This window comes from Chironomus tepperi, unplaced genomic scaffold, assembly GCF_022539635.2.
Source record: "Chironomus tepperi strain 1889 unplaced genomic scaffold, CSIRO-AGI_Ctep_v1 contig_196, whole genome shotgun sequence".
Lineage (NCBI taxonomy): Eukaryota > Metazoa > Arthropoda > Insecta > Diptera > Chironomidae > Chironomus > Chironomus tepperi.
Window position 1 is genome coordinate 1,296,789 of NW_027226318.1, and position 13,621 is coordinate 1,310,409.

The following is a 13,621-nucleotide window of genomic DNA, read 5'->3' on the forward strand; positions in this document are numbered from 1 at the left end:
TATTTTTTGTAAAAATATTCGAATTTAGTTTGTTTTGTCTATGCCGTCTGTGCTATATCAACAATATTCTTTTGCATTTAAATTGATTGTTTATATATTTGATAGAATAGTTAATTAATTATAATAAATTGATAACCCCAATGCCCCTGCATGTTCACTATCAAAATATTTGCTTGTTACTCATTGAGGAATTTGAGTGATTTGTTCAATGATTAAATTGATAAGCAGCATGTGCAATTTTACCGATATTTAACGGTTTTTTTAAATTGATAAAATCAAGATTTCATTCATAAATTCAAAAGTTCATATCATTTCAGATCACTAAGTTCATTTCATTCCATTTCTTTTAAAAAAGATCAACTCAATTCAGTTCATTTGAATTTTTGAAAACCGTTAATTTTTTAAAAAAAATAAAAAAGTCGTTAAAAATTGCTCACTCATAAAATTTCACAATAAACTCATAAAATATCACTTGCTGAACTCATGACACAGTTTATATTTTCAATAATATTTCACAAATTGTGAAAATAAACTCAAGCTTAAAAATAGCACTTAATCACTTCATAAAATCTAAAATGTCCGTGAAAATTGTCTTCGTTCTGGATTGGATGATCGAATATAAAGGAATTTTTGAAATTCCCTTTGAATTCCCTCGTGCATGCCCATGTATAGGAATGGTTTATAAATGACAGTAGCACCACACAGTAGGTGACATAGGAACATTACGCATAGCATTGGGATTTGATATTTTGCATTGAGCTCATCAATGTTGCGCAAGCAATAGACAACAGGTATCCACAGGATGACATAGACAAATGCCATGATAAAAATCATTTTTTCATACACAAATCCACTCATAAGTCGTGTACAGTTTATACTTTTATGAATGATCCATATGATCACATAAACTGACAAAATTGCTACTGGAATTTTCATTTGGAATATCTTGTTTAACTCCACAAGTCCAAGTTCTGCTTCAGCACTTGAGTAAAATTTCTCACAGATTGTAAGTTCACTTTTATCTGTTGAATATCTATCAAAAGTTTTAAATGGAATTGATTGTGATAATGACGGAAGTGAGGTAACTATGTAAAGGAATCCAATGATTAAAGCAGTCGGCAACAGTTTAATATTATATTGCAGTGCTATTAAAGCTGCTACGATTGTGAAGATTGATAAAATTGGTCCGAAATACTGTAAAAACACTGTTACTTTGCACATGAAGTCACCAAAAATAAATTGACCGATAAACATGTGGGATGTCAGGCTTATTATTGTTCCAATAACAAAGAAAATGTCCGCAATTGCAATATTTGCCAGGAACAAATTGAAGGAAGTCTGAATTTTCCATTTAACTATTATTATATGCAGCAATAAAATATTTCCAAAGAATCCAAACAGAATTAACAGGAATAGATAAATTCCAGCTGTTATCCTGAATATTGGGTTTTGCTCAAAATCCAATTCCGTAAAGTCAGCAGCATCTTTAAATGAAATATTTAAATCAGTATAATCACTATAATAGTCTAGACTCATCTTCACTTGTGCCCTTTTTGTAAGGAACTGACTAGCACGAGAAATAAATTTGTCATAAAAAGTGAGCAGAATATTCTTATCAGTCTCATTCTCTTTCCTTCATATTTATGTCAAAGTTGACATACTGGACATGGATTAATTACTTGAGAATTATAATCCTCTCTTACAGAGCTCGAAGTTGACCTGAATTTTATGAGAAGTAATATCAATTTAAAATTATGAAGAGGCAAGCAAATGGAACTGAGAAGTTACAAAGTGTCCTTGAATTTATTTGAGTTGTTAAAGGTTTTTTAAAATTCAAAAACTAAACGATTTCCATAAATTTAAATTGAATTTGAGGTTCAAAATAGTTTTTGAATTTTCGAAAACCGTTAAATTTTTGAACTTGTTCAAAGCAAAAATTTGGAAAAATTTCAAAATGATCTTTGAATTTTTGAAAACCGTTAAATTTTTGAATTTCTTTAAATCAGAATTCTATTACTTACCAACTTAAGTATGCATCCAGAGAATCTTATTGGAATAGTCAACATGATGACTAAGAAAACTTTTATTTCCATATCATAATGTTGATTCTTCTACAATTTTGCTGAAAACTAAGTACGGATATGATGTAACATGACATGCTGAAAAATGCAATAAGTAAGTCTAACGAGAATAAAGGAACAAAAACTTGTTTTTATCATACATTTATTATTTCCATTTAACTTGTCGAAATTAAAAAGTGTTGATACAAAAAAATAGTTTGAACCAATCCATAATCTAGGTAATTCCTTTGTCAATCAATATGCGACAAAATGAAAAATTTTTTGGAAATTTCTTTAAGAAATAAAATGACTTTTACACATATCCAAAATTGTTTTTTTTATGATTATTGAAATATTTTTTGTGTCTTGTTAATTTTGTTGAAATTTTTACCTTTTTTATACGAATATCGCTTTATTAATTATATTGCATTTTATCCTACATTAGTGATACATAATCGAAAGTAAAATGTCGGAAGGAAAATAAAGTAAATTCTTGATTCATTCATAATTTTAGCGAAAAATGCAATGCAATGCTTTTCACATAAAATTTGCATACTTATCGAGAGTTTCTAAACTGTTTTTTTTTTCAATGCTAATTTAGGGATTATCATAATAATTTTCAGATACATGCATGTATGATGACGAATTTTACAAAAATATTTATTTTTTTTTATATCTCAAAACTTAATTTAATTCAGAATAATCATCATATCATTGAAAAATTTTCTTTGAGATAGAAAATTATCAAAAAATTGGAAAAAAGAAAGGTCCACGGGAATAAATTTACAGATGATCTTAATGCTCTCTTAATAGTTTTTTTTTTTGTTTTGTTTAATATTATTACAATGAAATAAATCTTAGTCAAACGAAGGAGAAGTGAAAAGCTGAATCCAGTCAATTTACTCTTTAGCTGGAACTTCAATGACACGTGGTTTATCAATAATGCGTGCTGTACGATTACCTTTTTCAACAATACCAATAATCCATGCTTGATATCCTTCTTGTTTCTCAATATCTTTACAATATGCAGCAGCTTGTTCCCTTGGTAAACAAATCAACAAACCACCAGATGTCTCAGCTGAATGGCCTTGTAGCAATTGAAACATGTTACCGCAAGCTTTTGCAACTGCTGCCATTTTTGCGATAACTGGCAAATTATGAATAACAAATGATACTTCGTTCTTTTGATGAGATGCCAATGTTTGAGCATGTCCTAGAAGACCGAATCCAGTTATGTCAGTTGCTCCATGAGCATTGTACTTGTGCATTAAACGTGAAGCTGTACGATTTAATCGTGCCATTGAATCCATAGCTCGATGATATGCCTTACGAACGTCCTCTTCAGACACGACGAGCTTAATTCGATTCCAACGTTCAGGTTGCTCAAGCCATTGATGGGCATTTACAGCCACTTGTGTTCCCAATGGTTTCGTCAAGACTAATACATCACCAACTACTGCATTATCGGGAACAATGTAGTCATTTGGATTGCAGACTGTCGATGCGACGCCTTCAATTATAATTAATATCGATTAGTAATTATTTTACAATTTAATGATTGCTGAATGCTTACCTCCAATCGTACACCAAGGATTAACGACGCTCTGACCGCCAGTAACTGAAGTTCCAGCTTCCAAAGCAGAATCCTGTAAAAATTAAATCCCTCTTTAGCAATTGAGGAGATATGAAATATTAAATAATTTTACCTTAAATCCTCTCATAATTAATGGAATCACAACGTCTCGTTCCTTTTCAGTCATTTTCGTGCTTACGGCAAGTAACATGAGCATATTGTCGCACTCAATCACACCCATTGCATATAGATCACTAAGGACATTAGCGCAAGCAATTTTTCCCATCATGTATGGATCGTCGACAATTGGGTAGAAGAAGTCAGTTGTTTGTACCAAACAAAGTCCTCCATGACGAAGTGGCGTTACTGAGCAATCTAGACCAATTCCGATACGAGGAATTGTCATATGCATAAATTGGTCATCATGGGATGTATAGTCTTGTTGTAATGATCCAACTAATTTATTTAAAACATCTTGTGGGACTTTACATCCTCGTCCTTTTAGATCCGCAAATCGAGTAAGACGAAAATTTGCATCTAAATCATGAGCTGTTGGATCGAATTGTCGTCGTAATAAGTCGCTTCCCATTTCGAGCTTCATGCCCAATGAGTCATGAGAATAATCACCCATTTGTTCTTGATATAATAGTGTAAAAAGTCAACAAAATAAAATGAAATTTACCGGCGATAGTTTCAAAATATGAATATGAAGAAAAAGAACGCAGGGAATCACCCAGAACTAAGTCTCAGATACAGCGCTTCTATTTTTTCTTTATATGACTAAATATGGCGGCCCTGGATATCTTCCAGTGGCTTACACACTTTGTTAATTTTAATTTCACTATTTTTCACCTTATTTAATTGTTTTTCACTGTGCAAACTATTGCAACACGATTAATAGCTTCTTAACAATCAATTGCAGTATAATTCACTTCACTAAACTTGTTAATTATAGTAGTATTTGTCGGTTTTTATTTTTTTCAAAAATTGCGCTCCTTAGAATTCAACACAACAAAATGATTATGAGTGAAAAATTGATTCATTGTGTAGAATGCAAAATACTGGTCCGGAACTGTAAAAAATTATCTCTAAAATCAATGTTAGATGATTGATATGGACTAATTATGCACAGTATAGTCTTTTATTTGATAATTATACTCAAATTAGTCAATAATTAATATAATTCACTGTAAAAATAAGAATATCAAAATGGCGGATGTAACGGTCGTTTTAAATTTGAATTTCTCTTAACAAGCCATCTTCTAATATTTTTCAGCTTCCTTCCCTTCAGTTCTTGTACATCCTCAAAAACAAACCAAATCAACCAACTGATGATTTTTTTATGACTTTTAAAGCATTAATTAAGCTATGAGAATTAACCAAATGACATGAGTGTGTTCAGAAATGAAGAAGTTTTCTAGAAATTTCTATACCATCTTCTAACGTATTTCTGAAATTCGAATTTTGAACTTGGAATTTTTGAACTCAGCATGAACTCAGTTGACTTGTAAACAAAAAATCGGCACCACAATAAATAATATTAATTAATCAGTTTAACAATGGAAGAAGATGGTTGTCCGCGTTGTAAAACCACCAAATACCGAAATCCATCACTCAAATTGATGGTAAACATTTGTGGACATACACTCTGTGAGAATTGTGTCGAATTGTTGTTTGTTAAAGGTATGAAGCTCATGTTTACATACAAAAAGAGAAATTTCACAAAAATAACTCCTTTACAGGCGCAAATACATGTCCAGAATGTAACATACCACTTAGAAGAAACAATTACAGAGTTCAGCTCTTTGATCCTCATGTTGAAAAGGAACTAGATATAAGAAAGAGAATCTTAAAAGACTTTAACAAAAAGGTATACTGGATGTTTGTTAATCAGTTCATATAATTTAGTAAACTTGTGAAATACATTTTAGGAAGAAGATTTTGCAACTTTAGAGGATTACAATGCATATCTAGAAGAAATAGAGGAAATTATATTTAATTTATGTCATGACATTGATATCTTAGAGACAAACAAAAAGATCGAGCAGTATAAAAAAGAGAATCGTGATTCTATTGTTAAGAACAGACAGAAAATTAGTAAGGAAGAATTTGAGCTAGAAGTCATAATTGAACAAGAGAAGGAAATGTCAGAAGTTCGAAATAAAGAGCTTTCAGCACTTCAGGAAAATGCAAAAAAGAAAAAGACACTCGAGAAGGAAAAGCTCATAGATGAGTTAATGTTCAGCACAGGAGATGCAAAATCAATTGTTCAAACGTATGCTGAGAAAATGGAAGAAGATAAGAAAGAGCTCGAATTAGCACCGCCACCTCCAAAACTTACGAAATTCTCAACAGGAATTAGATTCTCATCAACAATGCAACAACAGTACCTGCCAGTACCAAAAATCGATGAAGGTCCATTATTCATATATGAAGAACCTGAAATTGAGCTTTATGGTCCAAATATACCTCGATATGAAGAGTTAAGCGATAAGAATTACCTCAAGCATATTCGTCAAGAGAATCAAGTCGAACGAGCAGGAGGCTTTCAAAGTAAAATTGCTTGTTATCGAGCACTTACAGACGCGATGCAGGGACTCTATCCATTTTAAGTACGTTCGTTATCATTTATTGAAATAAAGTAATAATAATTTATATAATGATCAAATATTTGTGTGCTATGATTTGTACATATGCTATTGACTTTTACAATTCTATCTCCTCTAAGTTGATTGCTTCATAGAACTCTCTTAAACTTTTAAAGCAATTCTTATTACCCTGAACATTATTTGCTATTAAAACGGATGACCATCCAGCATTAATTGCACCGTCGTAGTCAGTTTCAACTTCATTTCCTATATGAAGGGATTCTGATGGATATATCATATTCCATTTTTGTCCAAATGACTTATCAAGAGCTAGTTCAAAAATCTTTCGGTCAGGTTTCTCGAAGTTCGCCTCATATGACGTGATTATGAAATCAAAATGTTTATACAAACTCATATCCCTAAGTAAGTGATGCAGCCTTGGATCAAAATTAGATATGATTCCAATTAGTTTTCCGTGATGCTTCAATGACTTAATTAATTCATCACATCCGTCATATTTGTTCCAGCATTCTTTTGTGCTGTACAATTTAATTAAATTGTTAGCTACTTTTTCAAACTCTTCAGGCTTTCTTTTGTCTCGATGCGAATCCGATAGGACATTTTGTACTAATTCACTCCACCATGACTCAAATCCAATCGATCGACGTCCAAAATTTGGAAATTTCACTTTCGATTCTTTAAAATGTTTTTTAAAGCTTGGAAAAATTTTCGTTTCGTCAAAATCTTCTCTTTTATGGCCCATTTCCACTGCAACCTTTAAATATTGCTGATGCACAGGTATTTTAAAATACAATAAAGTATTTGTACAGTCAAACGTGACTAGTTTAAATCTTTGTAGATTTCTCGGCAGCATCTTTGATTCGTGCTTCTTCTTCAAAGATCTGCTATATTATAAACAACAACCGGTCAAAGCTGACTTTCGTTTACTAACATTGCCTATCAGCTGATGAGAGATTTTCCGGATGAAAATGAAGATTTTGAAATTTCACATTTTTGAATTTTCAGGATAAAATTTTGAAAATTTCAAGAATTTCAAAAAATTTGAAATCAAGTTGGCTTTGAAAAATTTATAAAAAACAATGAAATTTCAAAATTGATCAAAATCTGACTAAAATCCTTGTGAAAATGTTCCAATTGGAACCAAAACAAAGAATCTAATTCCATCCATAAGCACAATTGGAATGACGAAACCTCACAAATTCCCAATCACAGAGTCTCAACAAGGATTTTAAGGATATAATTCACAAAAATTGCACAACGAATAAATCAATTCAGCATTCATTATCCATGATTTTCTATCGTATGCAGCATAAATCACATGAGTTTAAAATTCCCGGGTGCCGCACATACAAGGCTTCCTCCTTAGTCCATCCCACGCATGAGTGAAAAAAGGACGAGAAAGGAAGGGAAATCGCATGAAAATCTCTGTGAAAATTTTTAATTAAACGTTGATTTCCAATAGTTTAATTATTAAAAAGTAGTGAATTGTGATCATTAAGATACAGTTAAATGAATTATCAAAAATTCCCGACGTTTTTCATTGATTTAATGTGAAAAATCTGTAATTTTCACAAAATCCTATACAATCATGTTAAATGAGGATTTATTTGCGGATTTTTATTCGATGTTCATCCATAGCTATGATAATTCGTGAGTTAAAACGTTAATTAACAAGAATATAATTAAATTTTACCGTTAAATATCCAATTTCAGGAAGAAAAATAAGGAAAAAGGAAAGGACAAAGGAAAAGTAAGTTGAAAAATTTTCATGGAGGACCGATCGATAAAAGTGGGTTGCGTTCTGGGTGGGAGAGAATGTACACATTTTCTCTGCTATGGTATGATGTTGTTTTGCCATGTGGCCGGTAAAATATCTTTGTAGTATGAGTTACCATGTGACTATTGGGTGAAAATTCTCATCTTCATAGTGGGCCGTAGTGGGTGGATGCAGTGGGCGCGATTTGAATGCGCGCTATTTATACGCGATTTTTGGGTATTCTTAACTTATTTATTGAATATTTTTGACACACCCATCCCCCTCCCCATATGCAACTATAGTTTCACGACTTTAGGGTATGTCCCCACCCTCATACTGACCTTTAATCTAATTAAACTTCTTTATCCTTAGAATTCAATAGAAAATCATGAAGAAGCCATTTCATCGCCAATTGCGTTTGAAATTTCGTCAAATGCATCAAAGTTTGCTGCATTCTCAGCCATTCGTTCATTAGTGCTTGAACATGAGACGAAATATAATACAATTTATAAGCTTGAGAACAAATTAAAATCAATTGAACATCCGGTGCGCAGCAAAAGTGAAGATGATGCTGGTGATTGCAAAATTATTGATGCATTAATAAGGAATGAGACGAAAATAAATGTTCCATATGTGAGTATAGAAATTTCCATCGACTCCTTTGACCTAGTTTTCATAAAATTTTCTTCTCTACTGCATTATTATAGATTGTGTCAGCAGGAATTCAAACGCTCTTTGATATTATTTCGGAAACCAAACATCAACATCCTGTAATATGTTCAAAAGCTTTGGCATCCTTATTTGATATTTTTCAAGGTATTTTTTTTACTTTTTATGTCACGTATGTTATTTATTGCATACATAAAATTCTGTATTTTTCAGGACATGATCCGGAAAGTTTTAAATCAGAACCAGATGCTTTATTTCAGTCATTATATGACTTATTACTTGATTTAGCTACTTGGAATGGTGCCAGTCCTCAAAAATCGTCAGATTATAGTGACGAGAAGAAGAATTGGAGTGCAATAAGTTGTTCTGTATTACTTGCTCTATGTGTAGCACGCGGGGATACTGGAAAAATTATAAAAGCAATAACTTCAATACTCATGTCACCTAATGCTGTCCTTAGTCAATCTATTAAACTTCCTGAGATATTAATTAAACTTCAAAAGAGTGTCGAATGTGCAGCTCTTGGACGTCCCGAAAAACCAACATTTTTCGAGTATGGAATTCCACAAAATAGCTTAGTTGATGAATTTCATATTAAGAACATTACAGTAGATAATTCAGTATCGTCATCAATCGCATCTGATGGTAAATTTCTCTACATACTTCATGGAAAGTCACTTTACAAAATTGGATCTGGATATAACAGCACGACGAAGGGTTTGATTTATAAAATGAATAAAGACTTTACGAAAGATAAACGTGGATGGATTGGATATTGTCGTGATAAGCTTTATTATAAGAAAATGTCAAAAAGAAATGCCGATAATTTCGTAGTGATTGATCGTGATTCACTTACATTCCAAAGTCCACTTCAAATGTCATCGAAAGGATTTAAGAAGGAGACAGTCAACTATACCCTTTATTCCGATGGTGAAACAATCAATGCAATTAGTGCTGTTAAGGATGATAATTTTGTCATTAAAGAAATTGTATCAAGCAGTGATTTTTCATTCGATTTAACTTTGAATCTCGCAAAAAGAACTTTTCGTACTTATGGATATACTCCTTTTGAGGAGGAAATATTAAATAATTCACAGTTGCAAAAAATTCAAACGTCCTTTAACTTTTTCGTCCCGGCACTGCCTGATGACTCAGAAATCAGTGGTATCGTATCAGGAAAGGAGTTTGGATTAGTTATGACATCTAACAATAAGGTTTATTATTATGGTAAAGGTGCAAGTTTAGGCTTAAAATCGCTCATTAAAAGTCCTTCCTTAAAACTCAGTGAATTAACAATTTCAAAAGTATCAAAAATAATTCAAACGTCTCTTGGGCATGATGGCTTACATACATTATTATTAAGTGATGATGGGAGTGTATTTTTTGCCGGAACTGTAAGACGTGGTGAGGATGGTGAGATCTCAAAGAGACGTCTGTTGAAACCAACAAAGCCTAAGAGAATCTCACGACTTGACAATCATTTCATAATTCATATTTCATCAAATAATGGAACGTCTGCATTTGTAACAAAGACTGGAAAAATTATTATGTTTGGTAAGGATACGAGCTTTTGTGACTCTCACGGAATCGTTCAACAACTACATGAACAGCATATTATTAAAGTAGCTTTAGGAAAAGCACATACAGTAGCATTAAATTCTAAGGGTCAAATATTCACATTTGGAGTCAACAACAAGGGTCAGTGTGGTAGGACCTTTACAAATAAAGATCGTGTATCAAATGATGACTACTTCTGCATTAAAAGTGAGAATAAGAACTCAAATCAATTTTTATGCGACATTGATGACCATGAAGTTGTAGAAGAGCAATGTAAAATCTGTAAAATATGCTATGAATGTACGGGATATAACAAGATGTGTGCTGCAGCAACGAAAATAGCAATGAAGAGTCGATTACCAGGTAGTAATTGTTTTTGTGGTCATGGAAACTCAGGATGTATTAAATGTGGTGCTTGTACGACATGTATCTCGAAACAAGAGAATGACATTAACAATGAACATGTCGTTGGCTCACCGGATAAGCAGAAACGATTGAAAAAGGAAGTAAAAATCAATATAGATGAATTTAATTTCCCAAATGAATCGGAACGTGTAGCACCTTTGCCTCCAGCAAAAGTATCGATTCCATCAAATAATCCAATTGTACAGATATCCTGTGGATTGCATCATACTGTCGTACTTACATCTACAGGTGAAGTATTTACATTTGGAAGTAATCAATATGGGCAGTTGGGTACTGGTGACTTACAATCAGTCACTGGCCCAGTACAAGTTAAAATACCGTGTATGGCTAGTCAAGTTGCTGCTGGAAGTAATCATACAGTTATTTTATCTAACAAAGGAATCGTGTATACATTTGGCAACTATCAGAAAGGTCAATTAGGAAGACTGCCAAGTGATGCTAACACAGTAACATCTATCCCAGTACAATCTATGACAGCTAGCATGAAAAATGATCCATTTGTTAACCTAAATGACTTCCAATCTCATGAAAATGCTAGTAATATATTGGCACAGCGTCAAAGATTTTTATGGAACTGCATTCCGGCGCCAATTACAAATATTGGTCCCAATTTTCGTAAAAAGGCATGTTGGATATCAGCGAGTGGTGATCAGACATTTATAAAAATTGATGAATCATTAGTTAATGCAAATTCATTGACAAAAATTAGTGTAGCTGCAGATAGAAATACGATAATATTCATATCAAATAATGAGGGTGTGCCAGGATGTATAACAATAAATAAGCAGGATGGAAAGTGTAAGACTCATATAAATAATCAATATGTTTTTAATAATTATTACTACGAAGGAAGTTATGACGACGTAAGTCTTGATCAACAATCATGTTCCTCATTGAGTGAGAAATCATTACGTGATTCAGGTGATTTTCATCAATTTTCATCCTCAGCATCATCATCACCATCATCATCAACAATCACGGCAATAAGTAATACAATTTTTACAATCGATCCACTTTATGATGTTTTATGGTGTTTCGATGTTATGAACAAAAAGATTCTATGCTTTAATATACTCGCAAGTAAAATTAATGGAAGTGCAAGTGCAATTTGTAAATCGGACATGACATTACCAAATAAGAATGTCGTTAATGTTACACGAGTTCATGCCTGCTTAAATGTTTTAGCATGTTTAGATACACTTGCTTGTGCTCAAAATACACTTGATTCATGCTTTGAATTTGACACAAAAGTACGTGGAACGACTAAAGTTCCAGCTATTGAAGCGCCAAAGGACTGTAAAGAGACTAAGAAAATTTGTAGATTTGAAAATTTCGGTGGTGGTTGGGGCTATTTTGGACATAGTGTTGAAGCAATTAGATTTATGTGTGATACGGATATACTTATGGATGGTATTGGAATGTATGGTGGACGTGGTGAATATACGTGTAAAATTAAGATTTTCGATATTGGTGCTGATGGTGGCGCACTTGAAAAGGATGGACTGTTATTATTTGAATTGGATGACATACCTTATTACTGTCCAGCTAGAACAATTCATAACATCACTTTCCAAAAGGCAGTGAATATTGTGGCTGGAAAATGGTATCTATTATGGATTAAAGTATCAGGTCCATCAAGTGACTGTGGATCAAATGGACAAAACATTGTTGTAGGAGATGATCAAGTCGTGTTTACATTCAAGTCATCAAAGAAATCTAATAATGGAACTGACATAAATTCAGGTCAAATTCCTTCAATCCTTTATCGTGTTGTTACACATGATAGGAAGATATCAGACATTTCTGGCAAGAATGAAGTTGTATGTAAGATTAGCAAGCAATTTATCAATACAATTTCACCAGAAAGCTTTGAGAATCTCGTTAAGCTGTTGAGCTGGTCATGGAGTCAATTTAAAGTAAAAATCAATGAAATGGTCGAGAAGATATCCTCGAACGATGAACTATTATTAAATCGTTATGTCTACACATGTCAAGTATGTTTACGACTTCTGAAGAAATACATCAATGAAATCTATCCATCCGAGTCATTTAAATTTAATGAAAACGAAAAGTCTATTGCTTCACGTTCCGGTCACCAACAAACAGCTGAAGCAATTAAAATAAATCCATTACCACAATCGTCAACCTCAATTACATCGGAAGTGAGCTCACAGCATGTCATGAGAAAAAGTAATGTTGAAAAAATTCAATTAGCTGAAAGTATTGGGAATGTACGAGCTTTATTGATTCAAATATTGTGTGATGATCTATCAAACTCTTATGGCAGTAAAAGTAAGTTCAAAATGTCTTATTTATGAATATATAATTGAATTAATTTTAATTTATCATTTACAGCATCTGTATTGATATTCAGCATAATGGAAGAGTGCAATAACACTTTTGTAAGTTGCTTCAATGCATTCTATCCTACATCATACTTGAAATGGGATTGTTTGTGTGATTTATTGTCACAAATGGACAAAGGCGTTCTTCATTCACGTCTGCTGAGCGGAGTACTTGCTGGTCTTTGTGATCCTACAGTTAATTTGAAAGCAACCTTCTCCATCATGTCACCGTACTCGGAACAAAAGAATATAACTAGTCCAAGTGATAATTCTGGATATCCAATTCTACAAACATCCGATAATTATCACTATCCAATACTCGTCGAGCAAATGATGTATCGAATGCAGAAGGAAAAGGCAAATCCAATTTATTCGACATGGAATTTCAAGGAAATTTTAACGAGATTACTTGACATCATTTCACGTCCTATAAAATTAAAGATTGAAGGAATTTACAGCAATACAAAATTGGATCATCTTTCGAATGAATATTTACGAAAAACTAGTTGCTACAATTTAATATCCAATTGTTGCTTTCTGTTGTCTAAAATCCTTGCTGAAATCGTCTATCAAAGTTGTACGGCTGATGTAAGTTAGAAGTCAGACACAAATGTTGCACATAAATT

The 13,621-nt window shown here is 32.6% G+C and overlaps 4 protein-coding genes across 4 annotated transcripts in view; 2 read left to right on the top strand and 2 right to left on the bottom strand.

Moving 5' to 3' along the window:
- Positions 1 to 2,283: 2,283 nt before the first annotated feature.
- On the bottom strand, positions 2,284 to 4,635 carry Sps1 (inactive selenide, water dikinase). Its single transcript, XM_070639434.1, has 3 exons — positions 3,767 to 4,635; positions 3,634 to 3,706; positions 2,284 to 3,570 (listed from the first exon to the last, which is right to left on the bottom strand). The coding sequence occupies exons 1-3, from the start codon at positions 4,262 to 4,264 to the stop codon at positions 2,960 to 2,962; spliced, it is 1,182 nt and encodes a 393-aa protein (XP_070495535.1). The 5' UTR covers positions 4,265 to 4,635; the 3' UTR covers positions 2,284 to 2,959.
- Positions 4,636 to 5,107: 472 nt separating this feature from the next.
- Positions 5,108 to 6,301, top strand: Mat1 (CDK-activating kinase assembly factor). Its single transcript, XM_070639566.1, has 3 exons — positions 5,108 to 5,316; positions 5,376 to 5,503; positions 5,565 to 6,301. The coding sequence occupies exons 1-3, from the start codon at positions 5,193 to 5,195 to the stop codon at positions 6,243 to 6,245; spliced, it is 933 nt and encodes a 310-aa protein (XP_070495667.1). The 5' UTR covers positions 5,108 to 5,192; the 3' UTR covers positions 6,246 to 6,301.
- On the bottom strand, positions 6,240 to 7,182 carry LOC139089921 (rhythmically expressed gene 2 protein). Its single transcript, XM_070639567.1, has one exon. It carries the CDS (start codon positions 7,093 to 7,095, stop codon positions 6,340 to 6,342), a length of 756 nt encoding a protein of 251 aa, XP_070495668.1. The 5' UTR covers positions 7,096 to 7,182; the 3' UTR covers positions 6,240 to 6,339.
- A 460-nt stretch (positions 7,183 to 7,642) lies between these two features.
- Positions 7,643 to 13,621, top strand: part of hiw (MYC binding protein highwire) — a 32,097-nt gene continuing 26,118 nt past the window's right edge. Inside the window, exons 1-6 of the mRNA XM_070639560.1 lie at positions 7,643 to 7,892; positions 7,956 to 7,992; positions 8,371 to 8,631; positions 8,706 to 8,814; positions 8,881 to 12,942; positions 13,006 to 13,583. Coding sequence (XP_070495661.1) covers positions 7,831 to 7,892; positions 7,956 to 7,992; positions 8,371 to 8,631; positions 8,706 to 8,814; positions 8,881 to 12,942; positions 13,006 to 13,583 — 5,109 coding nt within the window. The 5' untranslated portion in view covers positions 7,643 to 7,830. The remainder of the gene's footprint in view (positions 7,893 to 7,955; positions 7,993 to 8,370; positions 8,632 to 8,705; positions 8,815 to 8,880; positions 12,943 to 13,005; positions 13,584 to 13,621) is intronic.

Excerpts from the sequence above, each read along its gene's own strand:
- LOC139089921 (XM_070639567.1), bottom strand. The coding sequence starts at position 7,095 with ATGCTGCCGAGAAATCTACAAAGATTTAAACTAGTCACGTTTGACTGT.
- Sps1 (XM_070639434.1), bottom strand. The coding sequence starts at position 4,264 with ATGGGTGATTATTCTCATGACTCATTGGGCATGAAGCTCGAAATGGGA. Across the intron at positions 3,707-3,766 it reads TAATTATGAGAGGATTTAAG|GATTCTGCTTTGGAAGCTGG; the intron begins GTAAAATTATTT and ends TAATTTTTACAG. Across the intron at positions 3,571-3,633 it reads TCCTTGGTGTACGATTGGAG|GCGTCGCATCGACAGTCTGC; the intron begins GTAAGCATTCAG and ends TTATAATTGAAG.
- Mat1 (XM_070639566.1), top strand. The coding sequence starts at position 5,193 with ATGGAAGAAGATGGTTGTCCGCGTTGTAAAACCACCAAATACCGAAAT. Across the intron at positions 5,317-5,375 it reads CGAATTGTTGTTTGTTAAAG|GCGCAAATACATGTCCAGAA; the intron begins GTATGAAGCTCA and ends ACTCCTTTACAG. Across the intron at positions 5,504-5,564 it reads TAAAAGACTTTAACAAAAAG|GAAGAAGATTTTGCAACTTT; the intron begins GTATACTGGATG and ends AATACATTTTAG.